The sequence below is a fragment of the Octopus sinensis genome, linkage group LG20, assembly GCF_006345805.1.
Source record: "Octopus sinensis linkage group LG20, ASM634580v1, whole genome shotgun sequence".
Classification (NCBI taxonomy): domain Eukaryota; kingdom Metazoa; phylum Mollusca; class Cephalopoda; order Octopoda; family Octopodidae; genus Octopus; species Octopus sinensis.
In genome coordinates this window covers 28,939,718-28,959,556 of record NC_043016.1, presented here as the reverse complement: position 1 = coordinate 28,959,556, position 19,839 = coordinate 28,939,718, and the positions used below count along the sequence as shown (strand labels likewise).

The 19,839-nt window shown below is 35.4% G+C and overlaps 1 protein-coding gene across 10 annotated transcripts in view; it reads right to left on the bottom strand.

Annotated features, from left to right (window-relative positions):
• Nucleotides 1–305: 305 nt before the first annotated feature.
• LOC115222634 (circadian locomoter output cycles protein kaput) overlaps nt 306–19,839 on the bottom strand; it is a 129,043-nt gene continuing 109,509 nt past the window's right edge. For 8 of the 10 annotated variants that reach the window (XM_036511723.1, XM_036511715.1, XM_036511716.1 and 5 more), the window contains 3 exons: nt 7,759–7,842; nt 3,729–3,906; nt 306–638 (listed from right to left, as the gene is read on the bottom strand). In XM_036511723.1, coding sequence (XP_036367616.1) covers nt 412–638; nt 3,729–3,906; nt 7,759–7,842 — 489 coding nt within the window. In that variant the 3' untranslated portion in view covers nt 306–411. The remainder of the gene's footprint in view (nt 639–3,728; nt 3,907–7,758; nt 7,843–19,839) is intronic. The other 2 variants (XM_036511722.1, XM_029792946.2) reach the window with 2 other exon arrangements.

The following is a 19,839-nucleotide window of genomic DNA, read 5'->3' as shown; positions in this document are numbered from 1 at the left end:
ACACACACAAACACACACACACACACACACACATACACACAAACACATGTATATGTGTATGTGTGTATGTTTATATAGATGTATATATATAATATATATATAAATATATATAAATGCATAGTTATATATAAATAAATATATGTTTATTTATATGTATGCATATATGTATATACAAGGATGTGTGTGTGTGTGTATACACAGACAGAAGCATATGTGCACATGTGTATATATATATCTTTGTATGTACATATACAAACACATGTCATATTACATAAACACATTTACATGCATATGTGTGTATACATGTGTATGCACGAGTGTCTAAGAATGTGTATATGTGTGTGTGTATATAAATATATATATATATATATATATATATATATAATTCCCAGCACTATTATTTTCTGTGTATCACTGCTGTGGTTGCTGATGTACATTAGGTGTACTGGAACTAGGTGACTGACGTAGAATTTGTCCAGAGGTAGTGGGAAGTATTTGGAAAGGCAAAAATTGCTGCTGTACTGGTTGCTGGATGGTGACAGGGTGTTGCAAAATATTAAACTGGGAAGTGGAAGGTGTGTTGTGAACATCTGTTGTCTGTGAAGTAAATGTGGGATTCATCATCAACATCTGTGTTCCTGGAAATATAAAAGAGAACCAAATTAATAATTTAACTTCATAAAATTTAATGAATTGGATGTTTAGGTATGAATATACTGCTTTTATTTCAATTAACTTTAAAAATAGTGAACAATTTGATAAAATAATTTTGTTGTTATTATTAAGTTGGTGTTTAACAAAAAATTTTGAAGGAAGATTTTAATTTAGACCACTTTAACTAGTTTGTTACCATATTTTTGTTGCAATACACTGTCTTTGTTTTAATTAAGTAATTTTGAAATAAAACATTTAATAAAGTAACTTCGTCATTATTAAGCTATTGTTTGGAACATAAATTAACATGAACTTTTAGTGAAAGGCATTGATTTAGGTCACTTTAACTTTTTGTCACCTATTTCTGTTGAAAAACACTGCCTCTGCTTCTGTTAATTTTGGAATTAATGAAATAACTTTGTCATAATCCAAAACATGGACTATGAAACAATAGTAAGCTACACATGACTGTATAAAACATTTCATAGAGTGAGCACAAGACCAAATACAAGATTTACAGACACATTCCACTCATTTTTAAAATTGATTCTCAATTCTGGGTAGACTTCGCTAGCTGCTACTATGGTACTAATTACCATGTCATATTAGATGTGTTATATTTTAGAGACTTTTTACATGTTGCCACATAAAAAAGTACCCAGTGCATAGTGTAAGTACATAGTGTAAGGCAGTTGGTGTTAGAAAGAGCATCCATCCATAGAAACCATGCCAAAACAGACAATTGGAGCCTGGTGCAGTTCTATAGCTTGCCAGTTCCTTGTCAAATGGTTCAATCTATGTGTTATGAAGTGTGTGTACATGTTGCATGTAAAATAGTATAACTCAAATAAATATTCGAATGTGGTTATTTAAAATAACCTATTGCAGAATTATTATGTTTACACAAAACGTACTCCATACTACTTGAACATAGGTATGATATTAAACCAACGCACATTGCACTAACACAGTAACCAATATGGTCAACCAACACTGTCAACTGTCATGGACAGTTGACACAGTTCTTGATTTATTGCAATCCATTAGTCCACTTTCAGTCACATGGAGGTGTTCAGGACCTTTCCACAACACTATGTTAGCATGAAAAACAGATTAAATGATGATGAGCTTTGCACCCTAATAAAGGATGAAAATTACTCAATTACATTGACGTTATTGGTAGAAATACACAACATAAAACTGAGGTTATACCGAGGAGTGAAGGGTGCCTCAATTTTTAAAAAGTCATTATTAAGCTAGTATTTAGAACATAAATTAGCACAAATTTTGATGGAAGGTTTTTAGATCTCTTCAAAGCAGTAAGCTTGTGTTATAAAACCAGGGGTGGTTTCAGTTGGATTGGCATCATATGGGTTGAAGTGACATATTTTAATGTTCATAAACTTTCATTGCACTATTTCTGTTGTAGTATACAGCAGTTGTTTCAATTAATTTTGAAAATTTACAAAGAATTTAGTGAAAATAGCTGTTGTTAATAAACTGGTGTTTTGAACATAAAATTAGAGATGATAGGTTCCAATTTAGCTCACTTTAGAACAGAAATTTTGAATCATAGGGGCAGGGGCAGGTTGGTACCTAAAGGATTAAATTCAAATTGTGCTAAAACTTAGTCACATGATCTCTTTTACTTGTTTCAGTTATTTGACTTTGGCCATGCTGGAGAACCGCCTTTAGTCGAATAATTTGACCCCAGGACTTATTCTTTGTAAGCCTAGTACTTATTCTATCGGTCTCTTTTGCCGAACCGCTAAGTTACGGGGACATAAATACACCAGCATCGGTTGTCAAGCGATGTTAAGGGGACAAACACAGACACACAAACACACACACATATATATATATACAACGGGCTTCTTTCAGTTTCTGTCTATCAAATCCACTCACAAGGCTTTGGTTGGCCCGAGGCTATAGTAGAAGACACTTGCCCAAGGTGCCACACAGTCAGATTGAACCCGGAACCATGTGGTTCATAAGCAAGCTACTTACAACACAGCCACTCCTATGCCTATCAACTTTTAATTAACTGACAAAGGTTAATTAGCATCATATCAGATAGAAAAATGATGACTCATCTAATTAAGCATAAACTGTTTGCTAAAACATTTAAACAGCTTGCAAAATCCATTTACTATGTTATCTAAAATGCTGACTGATGGAAAAACAAAAACAAAAAAAAGATGGTTGTTCTCTCTCCAAGAGAAAGGCTAACACCAGAAAGATAAAATTCTGCATATTTTAGATGAACTATTTAAATTACTTGATATGTTCATAGATCTAATAGAAAGACTTGCCAAAGATTTACTTATTTAGTGTTTTATAATCATACTCATGTTAGTGTATTTATATAAAGTGGTGTGTCTAATTTAAGGTTTAATATTTTATCTAATATTTTATCTATTTTAACCCTTTTGTTACTAACCCGGCCAAAACCAGCTCAGGCTCTGTGGTAAAATGTCTTGTTTTCGTAAGTTTTGAATTAAAATATTCCACCAAGCCTTAGTCACAATTTACATTCCTAACACTAGGTTAATGATAACTAAGTTATTTTACTAAATTCTTTGTTATATTTAAAATAATTGAAAGAAACACAGTGCATCTCAAAATAAATACAGTAACGAAAGGGTTAAAACTAATGGTGTAAGATGTGTATTTATATAGAGTGGTGTGTCTTGTCCAAGGTTTAACACTTTTATCACAACGCTGATTTAAAATTTTGGCACAAAGCCAACAATTTTGGGTGTTGAGGTAAGTCAATTTACACAGACACTAATGCTCAACTGATACTTATTCTACAAACCCTAAAAGGATGAAAGACGGTCGACTTCAGAACATAAAGACAGGCAATATGCCACTAAGCATTTTGCCTGGCATGATAATGATTCTGCTATCTCATCGCCTTAGATATTGTAATACAAATGGTGCTTGATGTGTACTATATAGAGTGGTGCATCCTGAATAAGGTGGAATGTTATTAAAATCAGGATACCAGTTTTACACATCAGTTTGCTCCTCACTCACTTTTCCAAGAAATAAAAATATGAAGAAATTCTTACCTGGAGTTGCAGCATCAGTAATTGGCATGAACTGTTGTGCTAGAGTAAGTTCCTCGGTGATTTGTCTCAGCTCTTCTTGTTGTCTGAGAATTGTTTGTTGCAGTTGCTGAGATTTGAATTTGAGTTGTTTATGTAATTGTTTTTGAGCTGGAGTTAAAAACAACTGGGGGAACAAATTCTGAAATCAATAAAAAACGTATTTTAAACATTTCATTTATGTTGCTTAGAAAGTTTCAGTTAAAAGTTGTAATTTAAAACAAAATTGTTTAATGTTTTTTCTGTATTATACATTTGTTGCTTACCTTTAAATCACACTGAATTAATTTTATGAACATTGTCTGAGATGGTAGGTAGAGGTCTATTGTCTCAATAATAAAAAAAAGAAAACCAAAAAGCCTTGATAATGTTCCTGAAAAATTCTTATTCAAACTTTTTAACAGCATCTGACAACTGGTAATATACAATTGTGACATCTTGTGATATCTGGTGAAATAACATTGTGACATCTGGAGAAATATCATTGTGACATCTGGTAGTATACTGTTGCAATATACCAACATGATATCTGGTGATATACCATCATGACATCTAGTGAGATCTGATGATATATCATTGACATCTGGTGATATACCATCATGACATCTGGTGATATATTATTGTGATATTTGGTGACATACCATTGTGACATATCATTATGATATACCATTGTGATATCTAAGCTACATTGTCCTGACATAGGTGATATACCATTTTGACATCTAATGATATCTCACCCTGAAGATTTGTAGTATACCATCCTCTTTCATATGGAGCCATATGTAAAAACAATAGACCAATAAATCTTTTAAATCACAATTACAAATTATTCATGATCATTGTCGGTTTTCATAGAAAACAAACCTCTACTTTTGCGTACCTTATTATTTGACAGCCTATTATTCTGGAAGAGGTACAATCATAGAATAATTATTTTACTTTGCTGCAAATTATAGAAATACCAATTGCATTCAACTCAATTCATATTGTTTGTGCCCATTTTCCTAAGAATTTTCACAGCAGACACTTCTTGTTGCTTTAGAAAGTTCCAGACAACAGCTCAATTAGATCACATCAACTTAAATCTACATGTGAATGCTCATAATGAGATATAAAGTCTGTTGGTCATACAAGTAGATCGGAGAAATAAAGAAAAGGGTTAAGCATAGGGACATTTTGCAGACTATCCTATCCTGCAGGCAGTGAGAAAAAAAAGGACAGGGATATCTATATAGAGTAAGTTAATCCCTAATATAAGTTATATAGATATTGGTTTGTCTACATCTCCATAACTTGGTTGTTAGGCGAACGAGACCGACAGAATAAGTAACAGACTTTAAAAAAATAATTTTTAAAAAATGTAAGTGGCGCAGGAGTGGCTGTGTGGTAAGTAGCTTGTTTACCAACCACATGGTTCCGGGTCCAGTCCCACTGCGTGACACCTTGAGCAAGTGTCTTCTACTATAGCCTCGGGCCAACCAAAGCCTTGTGTGTGGATTTGGTAGACAGAAACTGAAAGAAGCCCATCGTATATATGTATATATATATATATGCGTGTGTGTGTTTGTGTGTGTGTGTTTGTCCCCCTAGCATTGCTTGACAACCGATGCTGGTGTGTTTATGTCCCCGTTACTTAGCAGTTCGGCAAAAGAGACCGATAGAATATGTACTGGGCTTACAAAAGAATAAGTCCCGGGGTCGAGTTGCTCAATTAAAGGCAGTGCTCCAGCATGGCCGCAGTCAAATGACTGAAACAAGTAAAAGAGTAAAGAGTAAGTACTAGGGTTCGTTTGTTTGAGTGAAACCCTTCAAAGCCACAGTCCAATTACTGAAGCAATTAAAAGGTAAGAAGTATTACCATCAATATATCTTCTTTACAGCAGTGCACCTGTCTCTGTCCTCATTTTTGATCACCCTCTCACTCTTTCTCTGGCTGGGTAACCATGTACCTCCTCTACAGCAAGACACCTGTTTCTGTCTCTCTGTCTCACTATAACCTTTCATTATCTGACACAAGATCACCTCCTCTAATGCCTCCTCTCCTCTCTCAAAGGATCTTTGTCTTGCAGATTACTTGGTGACCCTGCCAGTGTTGGTGCCAAAAAGCACCCAGTCCACACTGTAGAGTGGTTGGCATTTGGAAGGGCATCCTGCTGTAAAAACCATGCCAAAACTGACCTCGCTGGTGCTTGTGCCATGCAAAAAGCACTCTGTCCACTCAGCTGTAAAAACTGTCCCAAAACAGACACAGAGGTCTGGTGCAGTCTCCTGCCTGGTCAGCTTCTGCCAAACCATCCAACCCATGCCAGCATGGAAGGCAGAAGTTAAATGATGATGATGATGATAATCTCTAGTCATTGAATATGTTGTGTTTAGTTGTTGCAATAAAGGTACAGCAAATAAGTGCATCTGTTGCCAAGTCCTGAGCTAAATGTAACTGCAATTCAAATATTATTATTGGTCATGGAAAATCTGGTACTAAGCACTCTTCTGTGAAACAGTCTAACCTTAATTTAGAAAGGAGATTTCTTGTTAGCACTAAATCTCTATTTTTTTGCATTTTATCGGGTTAACTTCTTTGGATTTTTGTGCCTTTGATTTTCAAACATAATGGCATAAATGCCATTATGTTTGAAAATGCCTCAAGAAATGAATTAGAATTCAGTTATATTATCTATTTATGATTTAATTAAAGAAATGGAGCTTAGAATTGGAGAAAATTAGTGATATTTCAGCGTCCTCTATAAACATCCATTATCAAAGTAATATCAGGATTTATGATTTTGAGCAAAAGTAGTGTTATCACAAACTTAAAATTGCATCAATACTTTCATTACTATGTGGCTAGGATCATTATAAAACAACAACAGCAACGACAATGAACTGATATATTTTAGGTCTCTGGATACTAGTGAATTCATGAGGAGAATGTAACTTAATTTTACAGTATTTTTGAATAGTGGAGATGAGGGCATATCTTAACATTCTTTTTTCTGATGGGAATTGTGCAGCTCCAAGTTATAAGACTAACTGGAGCTCAAATTCAGTTCTGAGACAGGAAATTGATATCTCATAAATATATGTAAAAATACCTATGTGTAATCAATTTAACTGTATCTAACTTACCTGGGCAGGTGACAGTGACATGACAAAAAGGTTAAACCTACAGTAACAATGTACACCAATGATTATTGTACTGAATCAAAATATTTCATCCAGATTCATGCAATAATTTATATTGTTATGTTTTTTTTTATCTTGGACTAATTACACTTCATTAAATTCTCTAGTTTCTAATTTATAAAGAGAGAGAACGGCGGGAATTTAAGAGTTAACATTCACACATTGGTTTCCTCTGAATGTAATTAAACCTTAGATCTACTTTTTATCATTTTTGAAAATGAAATATAGGTGAGAGAGAGAGGGGGGAGAGGAAGAGAGAGAGAGAGCAGACAGATAAATAGATAGTTAGATAGATAGAGAGGGGCAGGTAGACTAATAGATAAAGAAAGAGAGATGTCAACCCTTTCCTGATAGGAAAATCTCTATACAGTTACAGAACCCACAAGAAATTGAAGCCAAATCCCCTTCGAAGCATGTACTACTGGCTTTAACCTTTAGCATTTAAACCAGCCATAGCCGGCCTAAATATTCAGTTTTATATTCAAACTGTCAAGGTCCAGCCTCTCACACCTACCCTACAATGTAATTTTAAAAATAAACAATCACATCATCAAAGTCTTAAAGCCATGAGATAAAGCATGATTAATTCAGAACAATATGAATAAATAAGTATCATATTTCACGGAATAATCTGAATGTTAAACAGTTAAAAAACAAACCTAGAATCAGAACAATTCAATGAGGTGTTCCCTATCTGTAACAACTTTGTTTACAGATCTGCTCCGTCAGAATAGATCTATTCTAATTAAGCGAAAACAAAGAAGAAAATTCAACAAATCAAAAGATAAAATGCAAATAAATGTAAGCTTACAGCAGGACTTTGGGTAAGTTGAGAAAGAGGTATCCCTGATACAGCTAATGTAGGTTGTCCTTGGGTAAGCACAGTAGATAATTGCTATAAAGAGAAGGAAAAGAAAACAATTCAAAATGATTTTGGTTAAACAGAGAGAATAGTTATATATTCAACACTATGATTCTACCATATATGCATAATGTAAATGTAAAGGATCTTTGTTAAATAGAACAATAGCATGTACACTAACTATTCTACCTATCTATTTGTGCATATCTGCCAGTGCCATGTATGCCATAAGGTCTGCAGTTTTTTTGTAATGTTGTTGCAGCTCTAATAAAAAAAAAGCATATTACTCTACCCCTGGTAGTCAAGTACTATTTTTTTCCACTTTGTTTGGCATTTATGTGCTTACACATGTGTCTGTGTGTGTATATACATACATATATATATATATATATATACACATTTTGTTATATTTCGGAATGGTCATATTGCCAGTTTAGCCAATAAAAACACACGCACTATATATTTGGTGTTATTTATTTAACCTTATAAGATTAAGATTAATGTAAAAAATAAATATCACTGAAGCAAAATAACACCAAATATATAGCGCGTGTGTTTTTATTGGCTAAACTGGCAATATGACCATTCTGAAATATAACAATATCTGTTTCAACACACAACTTCACATAAAAATTCTTGCACAACAAATATTTAAACGTATATACACACACACACACACACACATTATATATATATATATTATATATATATATATATATTATATATATATATATATTATATATATATATATACACACACACACATACATATAGTATATGTATGAACACACACACATAAATACATTTAAAAAAAACAGAACATGGTATATATACATATATGTGTGTATATATATATATATATATATATATATATATGTATGCATGTATATATATATATATATATGCATACATATTACATTAAGGGCTGTTAATGTAATAATGTATTTTTTAAAATTATATATATATACACACGCACACAAATATATGTATACATATACACACACACACACACATTCTTATTAATATTTAGTAGAAGCAACAGAGTGACTAAGTCTCAGAGTTTCATGCATTGGCTATACTCATATCTTGAGTTCTATTTTTCCTGTTTGCACCGACATACCTATATACACACATATATATATTTATATATGTATATATACATATATTTATATAGATATAATATATATATATATGAATATATATATATGGATATATAAAAGATACCTATACCACTATATGTCTGTATATACATGTATATGTATGTTTGTATATCTGTCTGTCTGTATTTATGTATATAATTGAAAATTGGTAACCAAAATTATTTTATGGCTTCTCAAAGTTTCATGTGACTGATTTTTGCAGTTATGCATAACACATCAGGCAGAAAGACAAAATAAGGTGCCCCAAAAATCTCCCAATAAGGAAATCCCAAGATTGCAAGTTGATTTGCTTGAAATAGAAAACAAAGCTCTCAAAAAAAAAAAAAAGTATAAACTAGTACTCTTAGATATACACAAAACACAGGATGTTGTAAGTTTACTCAATCACACATGAACACGTGTGTGTATGTGTGTATAAGTATAGTAGTGTAAACTTACAGATGTGTTGGTACACACACAGACACGGATACTCACACACACACACACACACACAGACATGTACTAATATACACATATACATACACGCATAAAATATTATATTACTTAAAAAACAGTTTGATATGGTTCAGTAAGTCTTTGTCTAACCCGTCTCAACAAGGAAAAGTGGACAGAGAACAAATGAATGAATACATAAACATACATGTATACCTTCATATATATGTGTGTGTGTGTGTGTGTGTGTATGTGTGATGATGGCTTCTACCATAGAAGATGACATATGAGCATTCAGCTTTTACCACATGACTGGCTCAAATGATTTATTTATAGTGGTCAAATGTTTGTGCTACATGTTAGCTCATATTTGAAGACCAGGTGCACAGTGTACAACAAAAAAAAGTGTTGAAGTGATCACAGAGTAATGTGAGATGAAGTGCTTTGCTTCAGAACACAATACACCACTTGCTCTAGGGATTGAAATCATGATCGCTAGACTGGGAGTGCAACATACCGACCACTAAGCCATGTGTGTGTGTGTGTATATATCTTTTATCTTTTACTGGTTTCAGTCATTTGACTGTGGCTTAATAAATCCTATAGGAGTATTTTTCATCACAGACAAGTGAATTTTGGAAGAGAGGCCTAGCAAGTCTACCAGATAGATGGAAGAGCATTGTAGAAAATGGAGAGCATATTTTAGATTAAAAAGAACTTGTTTATCTTAATTTTGAGAAATAAAAGTAGTATTAAAAAAAGCATTATTTATGGGATAGCCCAATATATATATATATATACCAGCACTTTGACCCAGCAGCGCTGGGTCATAGTGCTAGTGCATGCATATACAGCTGCATGCGTTAGCACATACACGCGAGTACTGTCCAAATCTCCGACCAATCACATACAGCTAGCTGGCATTCAATTGGCGTATCAAGTTTCAGGCATTTTGATTGGATTTTGGATAGAAAATTCACAAAAAGTCACTTGTATTGATTTTTTAATGGCTTTGTGGGGTGACTGGGGAAATGTAAAGATGTGCACGACCACCCTTGGACGGTTTTGAATGACCATAGAAAGTGTGAGCCCTCTAACTGAAAAATTGTGGATTTGTATAAAGGACACACACAGAGACAGACATTTTGCTGTTTATATATAGAGAGATTTGATAAAAATGAATAGAAATGGCTTTTCTGATAATTTTTCCACTTTAATAATTAGATGTTTATAAATTATTAGGTGTTTACCACTTGTAAAGATCCAATAATTTATAAACATCTATTAAAGTGGAAAAATTATCAGAAAAGCCATTTCTATTCAATTTTACAAATATATATAATATTGAACTTTCTAGTTCTTATTCTACTATACATGCATACATACATATATATATATACACACACATTTTTTTACTGTCTTACTTGTTTCAGTCATTTGACTGCAGCCATGCTGGGGCATCACCTTTTAGTCAAAGAAATCGACCTCAGGACTTATTCTTTGTAAGCTTGGTACTTATTCTCTTTTGCCAAACCACAAAGTTACAGGAATGTAAACACACCAACACCGGTTGTTAAGTGATCGGTGTGGTGGACAAGCACAGACACAAACATAAATATATACATGTATACAAAGGCTTCTTTCAGTTTCTGTCTACCAAATCCACTCACAAGGCTTTGGTTGGCCCAAGGTAACAGTGGAATACACTTGACCAAGGTGCCATGCAAGTGGACTGAACTTGGAACCAATTGGTTGGGAAACAAACTTATTACCACATAGCCACCCCTGTGTATATAATTTTCATTATTTTAATCTTTACTTTTTCCATGCTATCACAGCTCAGACAAGACTTACAGAAGCAATTTTTTCTTTCAACCAGATGTCCCTTGCCCCATTTTCTAAGAAAGGAATCTTCTCACATATTCCACTTCCCTTTCTTCTATTTTTTTCTCCACCAAACACTTTCCCACCAATCGTTCTATACTTTCCTTCTTTCCTTCGATTCTCCCATCTCTCCTCTATTCTCTTCTTTAACCTTTTTATAGTTAAGACCTTCAAAGAAGATACTTTCATTCATGCACCATCACCACCTTCACTCTGGTTTATATGCAGTCTGAATACAATGGCCGTTACATTTATTACAACAATATTTGAAAACACTTTCTAGATTAATTTTAAACATTTCCTTCATGCAACAAAAAAAGTGATTCTAGCTACACATCTTTACAGAGTTATGTCCCCTGGCCCATATACTGACATTGTACATTGAAATAGCTACGTTATGTCATTTTACTAAAATCATTCTTACCTCACACTGTCAACGAGTAGCCATAAGAACAACCCTTTTCTATAAATACTACTCGTTTTTACATATATATTTTCATCTAAACTGAATTTTCTCATTACTTGTTTTCGCATAATATATATAGACTACAAACACATGTATATATATATATATATATATAATATATATATAATAAACCTTTACATAAATAAATAACGTGAAATACACGAAGGGACGAACAAAAAGACAAACGGGTCATTCAAAGCCTTCATTCTTCAGTCAGAAACTGATCCCTCATCACAGATTTCGGCTGTTTAATATATATATATATATAATATATATATATATTATATATATATATATATGTCTACACACACACACACACATATATATACATCCATATATAAATGATGATACATATATACATCTATATATTTACGTATTATAATAGATCAAAATTCAAGTGAATCAGGCACTTAATGGTAAAATGTATACACAACAAAAATAGAAGAATACATACGCAGGTACAGTTATTCAGGTTATGTATATGATTAACTGCACCCAACTGAGTATATTGCGAGCCCTGAGGCTAATCAAGAAATGCACATTGCATTAAATGCCGGGTCCATAATATACTTCAGATCTATGCAATGAGCAGGTTCTGAGAGAGGTGAATAATAAATGAATAAATAACTACAGCTGTTTCCAACGGAGTTTTAATTGATCAATGGAGACATTACATCGTCAGAAAAATCTGTTTTCATCGGGTGAATACATGAACCAAAACATTCAAAATCCAACGGGATGTGCTTCCTCGTGATTATATGACCCTTGCTGGATTTTGAATGTTGTGGTTCGGGTATTCACCTAATGAAAACAGATTTTTCTGACGATGTAATGTCTCCATTGATCAATTAAAAATTCATTGGAAACAGCTGTAAAGAGTTGACACAATATTCATCTGTTATTATTCATTCATTTATATATTAACATGTATACACACATACATGTTCATGAATGAATATATATATATATATATAGGTATATATACATACATATATGTACATACTGACATATATATATATATACATATATACGTGTATATATATATATATATATATATATATATATATGCATATATGAGTACAGGACATCACAAAATGTAAACAACATGAAATATGAAAACATGAAATCCGAATTATGAAAAACATGAAATACGAAGACAAACGGTTTTTTTTGCGAACAAGAGAAACAAATGGAAAACAAGACAAGCAACATAAAGAACGACCCTTCATCAGTTGTCGGCTGTTTATCTACTCCACATTTCGAACAACTCATGACAATATGTTCCTTACAGAAAACAGTTGCTCTCACAAACCAAAATAAAATTTGGGATTTTGCGGAGAGTCAAAGTTGGTAGCAAAAACAGGAAAGTGAAACAAATAGTGAGGGCTGGCTAAGTGAGACGGGGTAAGGTGGTGAACACTGAGGAACATACTTTGACAAGAGAAAAGATAGGAGAGGGGACAGACAAGAATACATCTGGTCTATGCAACAGATTGGAAGAAAAGAAAGATGAACGCATGCAGAAAAAAAAAGATGGACGGTGGTCATATGTAAGCAACAAGAGAGTAAAGGAGTAGATAAACAGCCAACAACTGATGAAGGGTCATTCTTTATGTTACTTGTCTTGTTTTCCATTTGTTTCTCTCCTTCACAAAAAACAATTGTCTTCGTATTTCATGTTGTTTACGTTTTGTGGCATCCTATACCCATATATGCTTTCATATACACATATATGCGTACTTATACACAATGGCGGTGCTCCAACATGGCCACAGTTATTGGACTGAAACATGTAAAAGAATATGTCAGTATGTACACATATGTATGTATATATATATATATATATATATATATATATATATATATATATATTTTATTTATATTATTATATGATTGAATACCATGATCCATTTCCAAGTAAGTTAATCTATCTAATTGATAGATATGTTATATGTACACATTTATATTTTCAAAGCAGTGAGTTGGTAGAATCATTAAGCATCAGATGGAATGTCCAACAGTATTTGTTCTGATTGTCTGTACTCTGAGCTCAAATCCCACACAGAATAAACTTTCATCCTTTCATAATTAATGAAAACATACAGCTCCAGAGGTCTGGGTGAGATGCCTTGTTAGTATCTGTTCTGGCTCTTTCTGTTTTGATACAACACCTCTGACAGCACTGGTGGAAACTGTACTGGGCCAAGTTGGTGGCTTTTCCATTTGATAAGCATCAAAGGCACACAGGGAGGTGTAAGCTTGTATGCATGGGTAGCTACTAGTCTTACTCAAAGGGTCTTGCCCTGGTCTGCACAGAAATTCTACACATATACATGTGAGTGTGTCTATACATATAAACACATTAAGACAACCTGCTACCTTATACATAGATTATTTCTTGATCCAGACTGAGTCTTTCTCAAAAAGATAATATTTTTTAGATCCTGACTGCTTACAGAACTGTTTAATCTGAGCAAAATTTTAGGGCATATTCATGAATCTTACAAATGGAATGGAATGGTAAAAATCAAAAATATAAAATTTCCAATTACTAATGAAAAAATACTAAAGATGTCTAATAGTGCAGAAGCCATCAATTATGAAAATTAGATAACATCTACCAAACCTAGGTATAAACTGTGCAAATGTATGACTGAAAAGAATTCTATATAAAGATACAACAGTCACACTTTATTTCAGATGCATCTAAAAGAGAAATATGACTAAATTACTTAACTGCATCTGCCCTCAAAAGAAAACATTTTCATTTATAACATCAAATAAAAACTGTGAAAGTTGTACAGAAGAACCTCATCCTCGAAAGCCTGCTCAACACTAAACATTTGGTCTGAAAGATTAAAAAAATGTAGACACTTATCATGTAATGAAACTGTACGCCATTACCAGCAAATAATCCATCTGTCCACTATATAGGGAAGTAGCTTTCTTCTGAATGTACAGGCAATAAAGTGGCCACCCATATGGACAGAAACAATACGGGGTTAAGAGGATTCTTTGGTCTTGTTGAGGACAAGACGTCCTCTCTAGTGATGGTGCCAAAGTAAAAAGCACCCAGTACACTCTGTAAAGTGGCTGGTGTTAGGAAGGGCATCCAGCCATGAAGCATAGTCTTTTGAGTAATTTAGGAAGGAAGTAACACCAAATGAGAATTGTGTTGCAACACAACCATTGCCTGACACATGCCAGCATGGAAAGTGGAAGTCAGTCAAAGATAACTATACTTTAACTCACACACACAAATACATATAAATACATACATATCTCTCCCTGTATCTTTGTGTGTGTGTGTGTGTGTGTACATATACACATCTATGTACATAAATATGTGTATATGTCTGTCTGTCTATAAATATGCATACTTACATGTGTATGCGCGCACACACACACACACACACACACACACACACACACACACACACACACACACACACATTAACAAATGTTCTTGAAACAGCCCAGATTAAAATAATGACGTGTAAAATATTTATAGGGTACCTATGAATGTAGAACATCACTAGCTCTAACATTGTGTCTCAGTGAAACTTCTGAAAGAGATTTGTGTATTAAAAACACAGCGTTTTGCTCAAAACACCAGTGCATTGCCTAACAAGTGTTTCCACCTTGGTAATGAATAGCCTGTCCTAAACTAAGCTGACATATGCTAGTTTACTAAATTCTGTACTGGAAAAAGCATTTGTCAGCTTAGTTCAAAACATGTTGGTGTATTTGTCATTGAGGAGACTAAACTGAGTTGAAACACTGTATAAGGTGATACATTGATGTTTTGAGCAAAGCCACTTCAGTTTCTCTTGAGACAAAATATCCCAGCTAGTACCATTCAGTATTTATATTTTAATATGTTACGCACAGTAGAATTTTACACCACACACATGCACATATAAACATATATATATAGACACATACACACACATATACATTATATATATAAATAAAAACATACACATACATACATAGGCACATAGGTATTAGTGCAAAGAAACAGGCCTGGAAGGCCTGGAGGGATGGGGGCAGCAGGGAACTGTACCAGGTAGCCAAAAGGGAGGCTGGGCGATAGGTATACATAGCAGAAAAGAAGAAGTTTGCCATGTCCAGCGACGTGAGGACCAAAGAGCTGAGGTATTTCGGATTGCCAGACAGTATGTGAGAGAAAATAGTGATGTTACAGGAGAGATATGTGTCCGCATGGATGATGGGGCACTTGCTTTTAATGTTGGTGAAAAGAAAGAGGCTTGGAGAAGCCATTATGAAAGACTGCTGAATGTGGAGAATGAATGGGAGGAGGAGAGCCTGCCAAATGTTGACCCAGTAGAGGGACCAGCTATCCAAATAGACAGCTCCCTTGTAGTTAAGGCAATTAAGGATATGAAACCAGGTAAAGCCCCCAGCCCATCAGGAATCACTGCTGAGATGCTTAAAACAGCTGGTTATGTGGGCTATGGCCTAGTCACCCGCATTGTAAACCAGGTAGTTCATAATGGAGTCATACCCAATGACTGGCGTAGCAGCACCATAGTCAACTGCTACAAGGGTAAGGGTGATGCTCTAGATAGAAATAACTACAGTCCCCTTTTATTCATCATAGTCCCCTTTTATTCATCATAGTCCTCCAGGCAATAACAGAGGAATTCAAAACAGGTTGCCCCTGGGAGCTCCTCTATGCTGATGACCTGGCTCTCATAGCAGAATCACTACCGGAACTAGAAAAGAAATTTCGGGTGTGGAAGCAAGGGTTAGAATCAAAGGGCCTTAGAGTAAATGTAGCAAATTCCAAAGTTATAGTAAGCAGAAAGGCGAACTCAGCACACACACCCTTGGGTAGATGGCCCTGCTCGATCTGTAGGAAAGGTGTAGGTAGAAACTCCATAGGATGTACCCAGTGTAAGCTATGGACACATAAGAGGTGCAGCAACATCAAAGGGAAATTAACTGATAAGATAGCTTTCATGTGCGGCAGATGCACAGGGACAATAGATACCACAGATACTCAGAAAACAGATTCCATCACACTCCAGGGGGAGAAACTAGAAGTAGTTGATAGTTTCCGCTACCTGGGTGACCAAGTTAGTAGTGGAGGTGGATGCTCAGAGAGTGTCACCACTAGAATATGAATAGCCTGGGCAAAGTTCAGAAAGCTCCTACCCCTACTGGCGACAAATGGTCTCTCGCTCAAAGTGAAAGGTAGATTGTATGACGCATGTGTGCGAACTGCCATGCTTCATGGTAGTGAAACATGGGCTGTGACTGCAGAGGACATGCGTAGACTTGAAAAGAATGATAGCATGATCCACTGGATGTGTAATGTCAGTGTGCGCGCACGACAGAGGGTAAGCACCCTGAGAGAAATGCTGGACATAAGAAGCATCAGATGTGGTGTGCAAGAGCGACGCTTGCGATGGTATGGTCATGTACTGCGGGTGGATGAGGAGAGATATGTGAAGAAGTGCCACTCCCAAACAGTTGGAGGTATCAGGGGGAGAGGTAGACCCAGGAAGACATGGGATGAGGTAGTCAAGCATGACCTCAGAGCGTTGGGCCTCACTGAGGCAATGGCGAAGGACTGAGATCTCTGGAGATATGCTGTGACTGCAAAGACCCAGGCTGCTTCCTGCACCAGTTCCGCATAGCCCCTGCCCATTCAAAGTACCTTGGATTCCAGAACATCCCGCTGTGCTTGAGGAGACCTGTTGAGTCAAGTACATGAACATCGAAATAAATATCAATGGAAATAGTAGTTGTGATACCTGTGCCGGTGGCACATAAAAAGCACCAGCGCTGCCTCGACTGGCTTCTGTGCCGGTGGCACATAAAAAGCACCATCCGAACGTGGCCGATGCCAGCGCCACCTTGGCTGGCTTCCATGCCAGTGGCACGTTAAAAGCACCAACTGATCGTGGCCGATGCCGGACTCCCCTGGCACCTGTGCAGGTGGCACGTAAAAAGCACCCACTACACTCGCGGAGTGGTTGGCGTTAGGAAGGGCATCCAGCAGTAGAAACACTGCCAGATCAGACTGGAGCCTGGTGCAGCCCCTGGCTTCCCAGAACCCGGTCGAACCATCCAACCCGTGCTAGCGCGGAAAACGGACGTTAAATGATGATGATATCATCGTCGTTAATGCTCGATGATATATCTATATATATATATATATATACACACACACGCATACATATGCACACACACACATACATATGAACACACACACACACTCATATGAACACACACACACACTCATATGAACACACACACACACACGAACACACACACACACCAATATATATATATATATATATATATATATATATAATATATATATATATATATATATACATATACATATACAAACACAAAGTATTTTCACATCTCTGTTGGGATACTTGCAAATAAATATGCCAGATGAGTTCTTTGACACCAGTGCTCTACATGAAGGGAAAGCAATTAGTGATTACATCAAAACAAAGGAAACTAATGCAGTATCAACCATTGATGAAATGGGCTTACACTCAGCCACTGGCCCTCATGGATTCCCAGCAATTTTCCAAAAAAAAAAAAAAAAAATGCAAATGGACTTTAGCAACATCACTGAAAATCCTCTTCCAAAGTTTTCTTTTAAGTGGTATACTTTCCAGAAAGTTAAAGGAAGGCATAATATGTCCTATCCATTAAGAAGAAAGCAGAGCAGATGCTACAAATGATAGGCCTGTCTCTCTAACCTCACATGTCAGCAAAGTCCATAAAATGCAGTGTGAGGAGGAAGCTGATCATGTTCTTTGAAGACAATGACTTGCTCTCTGACACTTGGCAAGGCTTTTGCTCAGGAAGAAGCTACCTTACAAAGCTCCTGCAACATTATGACTGGATGATGTTGAAATAACTTATGAGTTGCTCAAATGTGGCATGTCCCAATTTTTCAAAGACTTTTGATAGGGTTGATTATGGAATATGCCACAAGCAGTAAGAACTCAGTATAGTTGGAAAACTGGGTGAGTGCTTTTTGACTTCTTAAAAGACAAAAGCCATGATGTAGCAGCCAATGGAGCCCACTCCTAGAAGAGATTGATAGTGACTGAAGTCTTAGGGCCACTGCTGTTTCTAGTGGTTCTCTCAGTCATGCCATCTGTTACACAGACAGCCACTCTAACTAGCTATATCAACAATACAAAAGAGTAGCACAAGCAGTCAAGAACCTTCTCAAAACTAATCTTCTGCAGAAAGAACTAGATTCCATATATAAAAGGGCTGAAGAAAACAACATACAATTTAATGCAGGGAAATTCAAAGCCCTTCACTAACAGCCAACTTGTGCTAACATGCAACACCATAGATACTTTGGACCAAAAGGGAAGGCAATCCTAGAATTTAACACAGTGCATGACATGGAGATTGATATAAGCAAAAATTTTTTCATGTATATATATATATATATATATATATATATATATCCCCAAGAAAGTGGCATGGTGCTGGTGAATGACCAGATGAATTCTAAGAACTTTGAGAACAAAGGGCAAAGAAACTATGAGGATATTGTCCTCAACTCTCAATTATGGTTGACCCACACTGTCAACTTAAAAGCAGAATTTCAAGAAGAATGAATCAATAAAATATTCAAGCGACTGGGAGTGACTGAAAGAATTACTATTCTACTCACTGGGGCAAAGAAGGGAGGGATAAGCAGTGATCCATATATGGAAGATCCAAGAGAGGCTGACACTAAACTATTGCATTGAAAGTTATGTCAGTCCCTGAACAGGATGCCATTGTACTATTCCAAAGGTTCCACTCCTTTAATCAGGAGTAAGGACCAGGTACTGCAATAGCTTGTGATCCAAAGGCCAACAGCTATTTATTATCTTGGCCCCAAAAATGAGAGATTTACACAGAGTTGGGGTAGATGTTTTCAAGAATCAACTTGGCTTTCTGCTGTCCAAGATCCTAGATGATCCTACATCACAGCGAGAAACTCAAAAGAGGCAGTGATACTAAACTCTGGATTCACCAAAAGTCAACCACATTAAGAAAGGCCATTGAAAAGATGATAACACTGGCA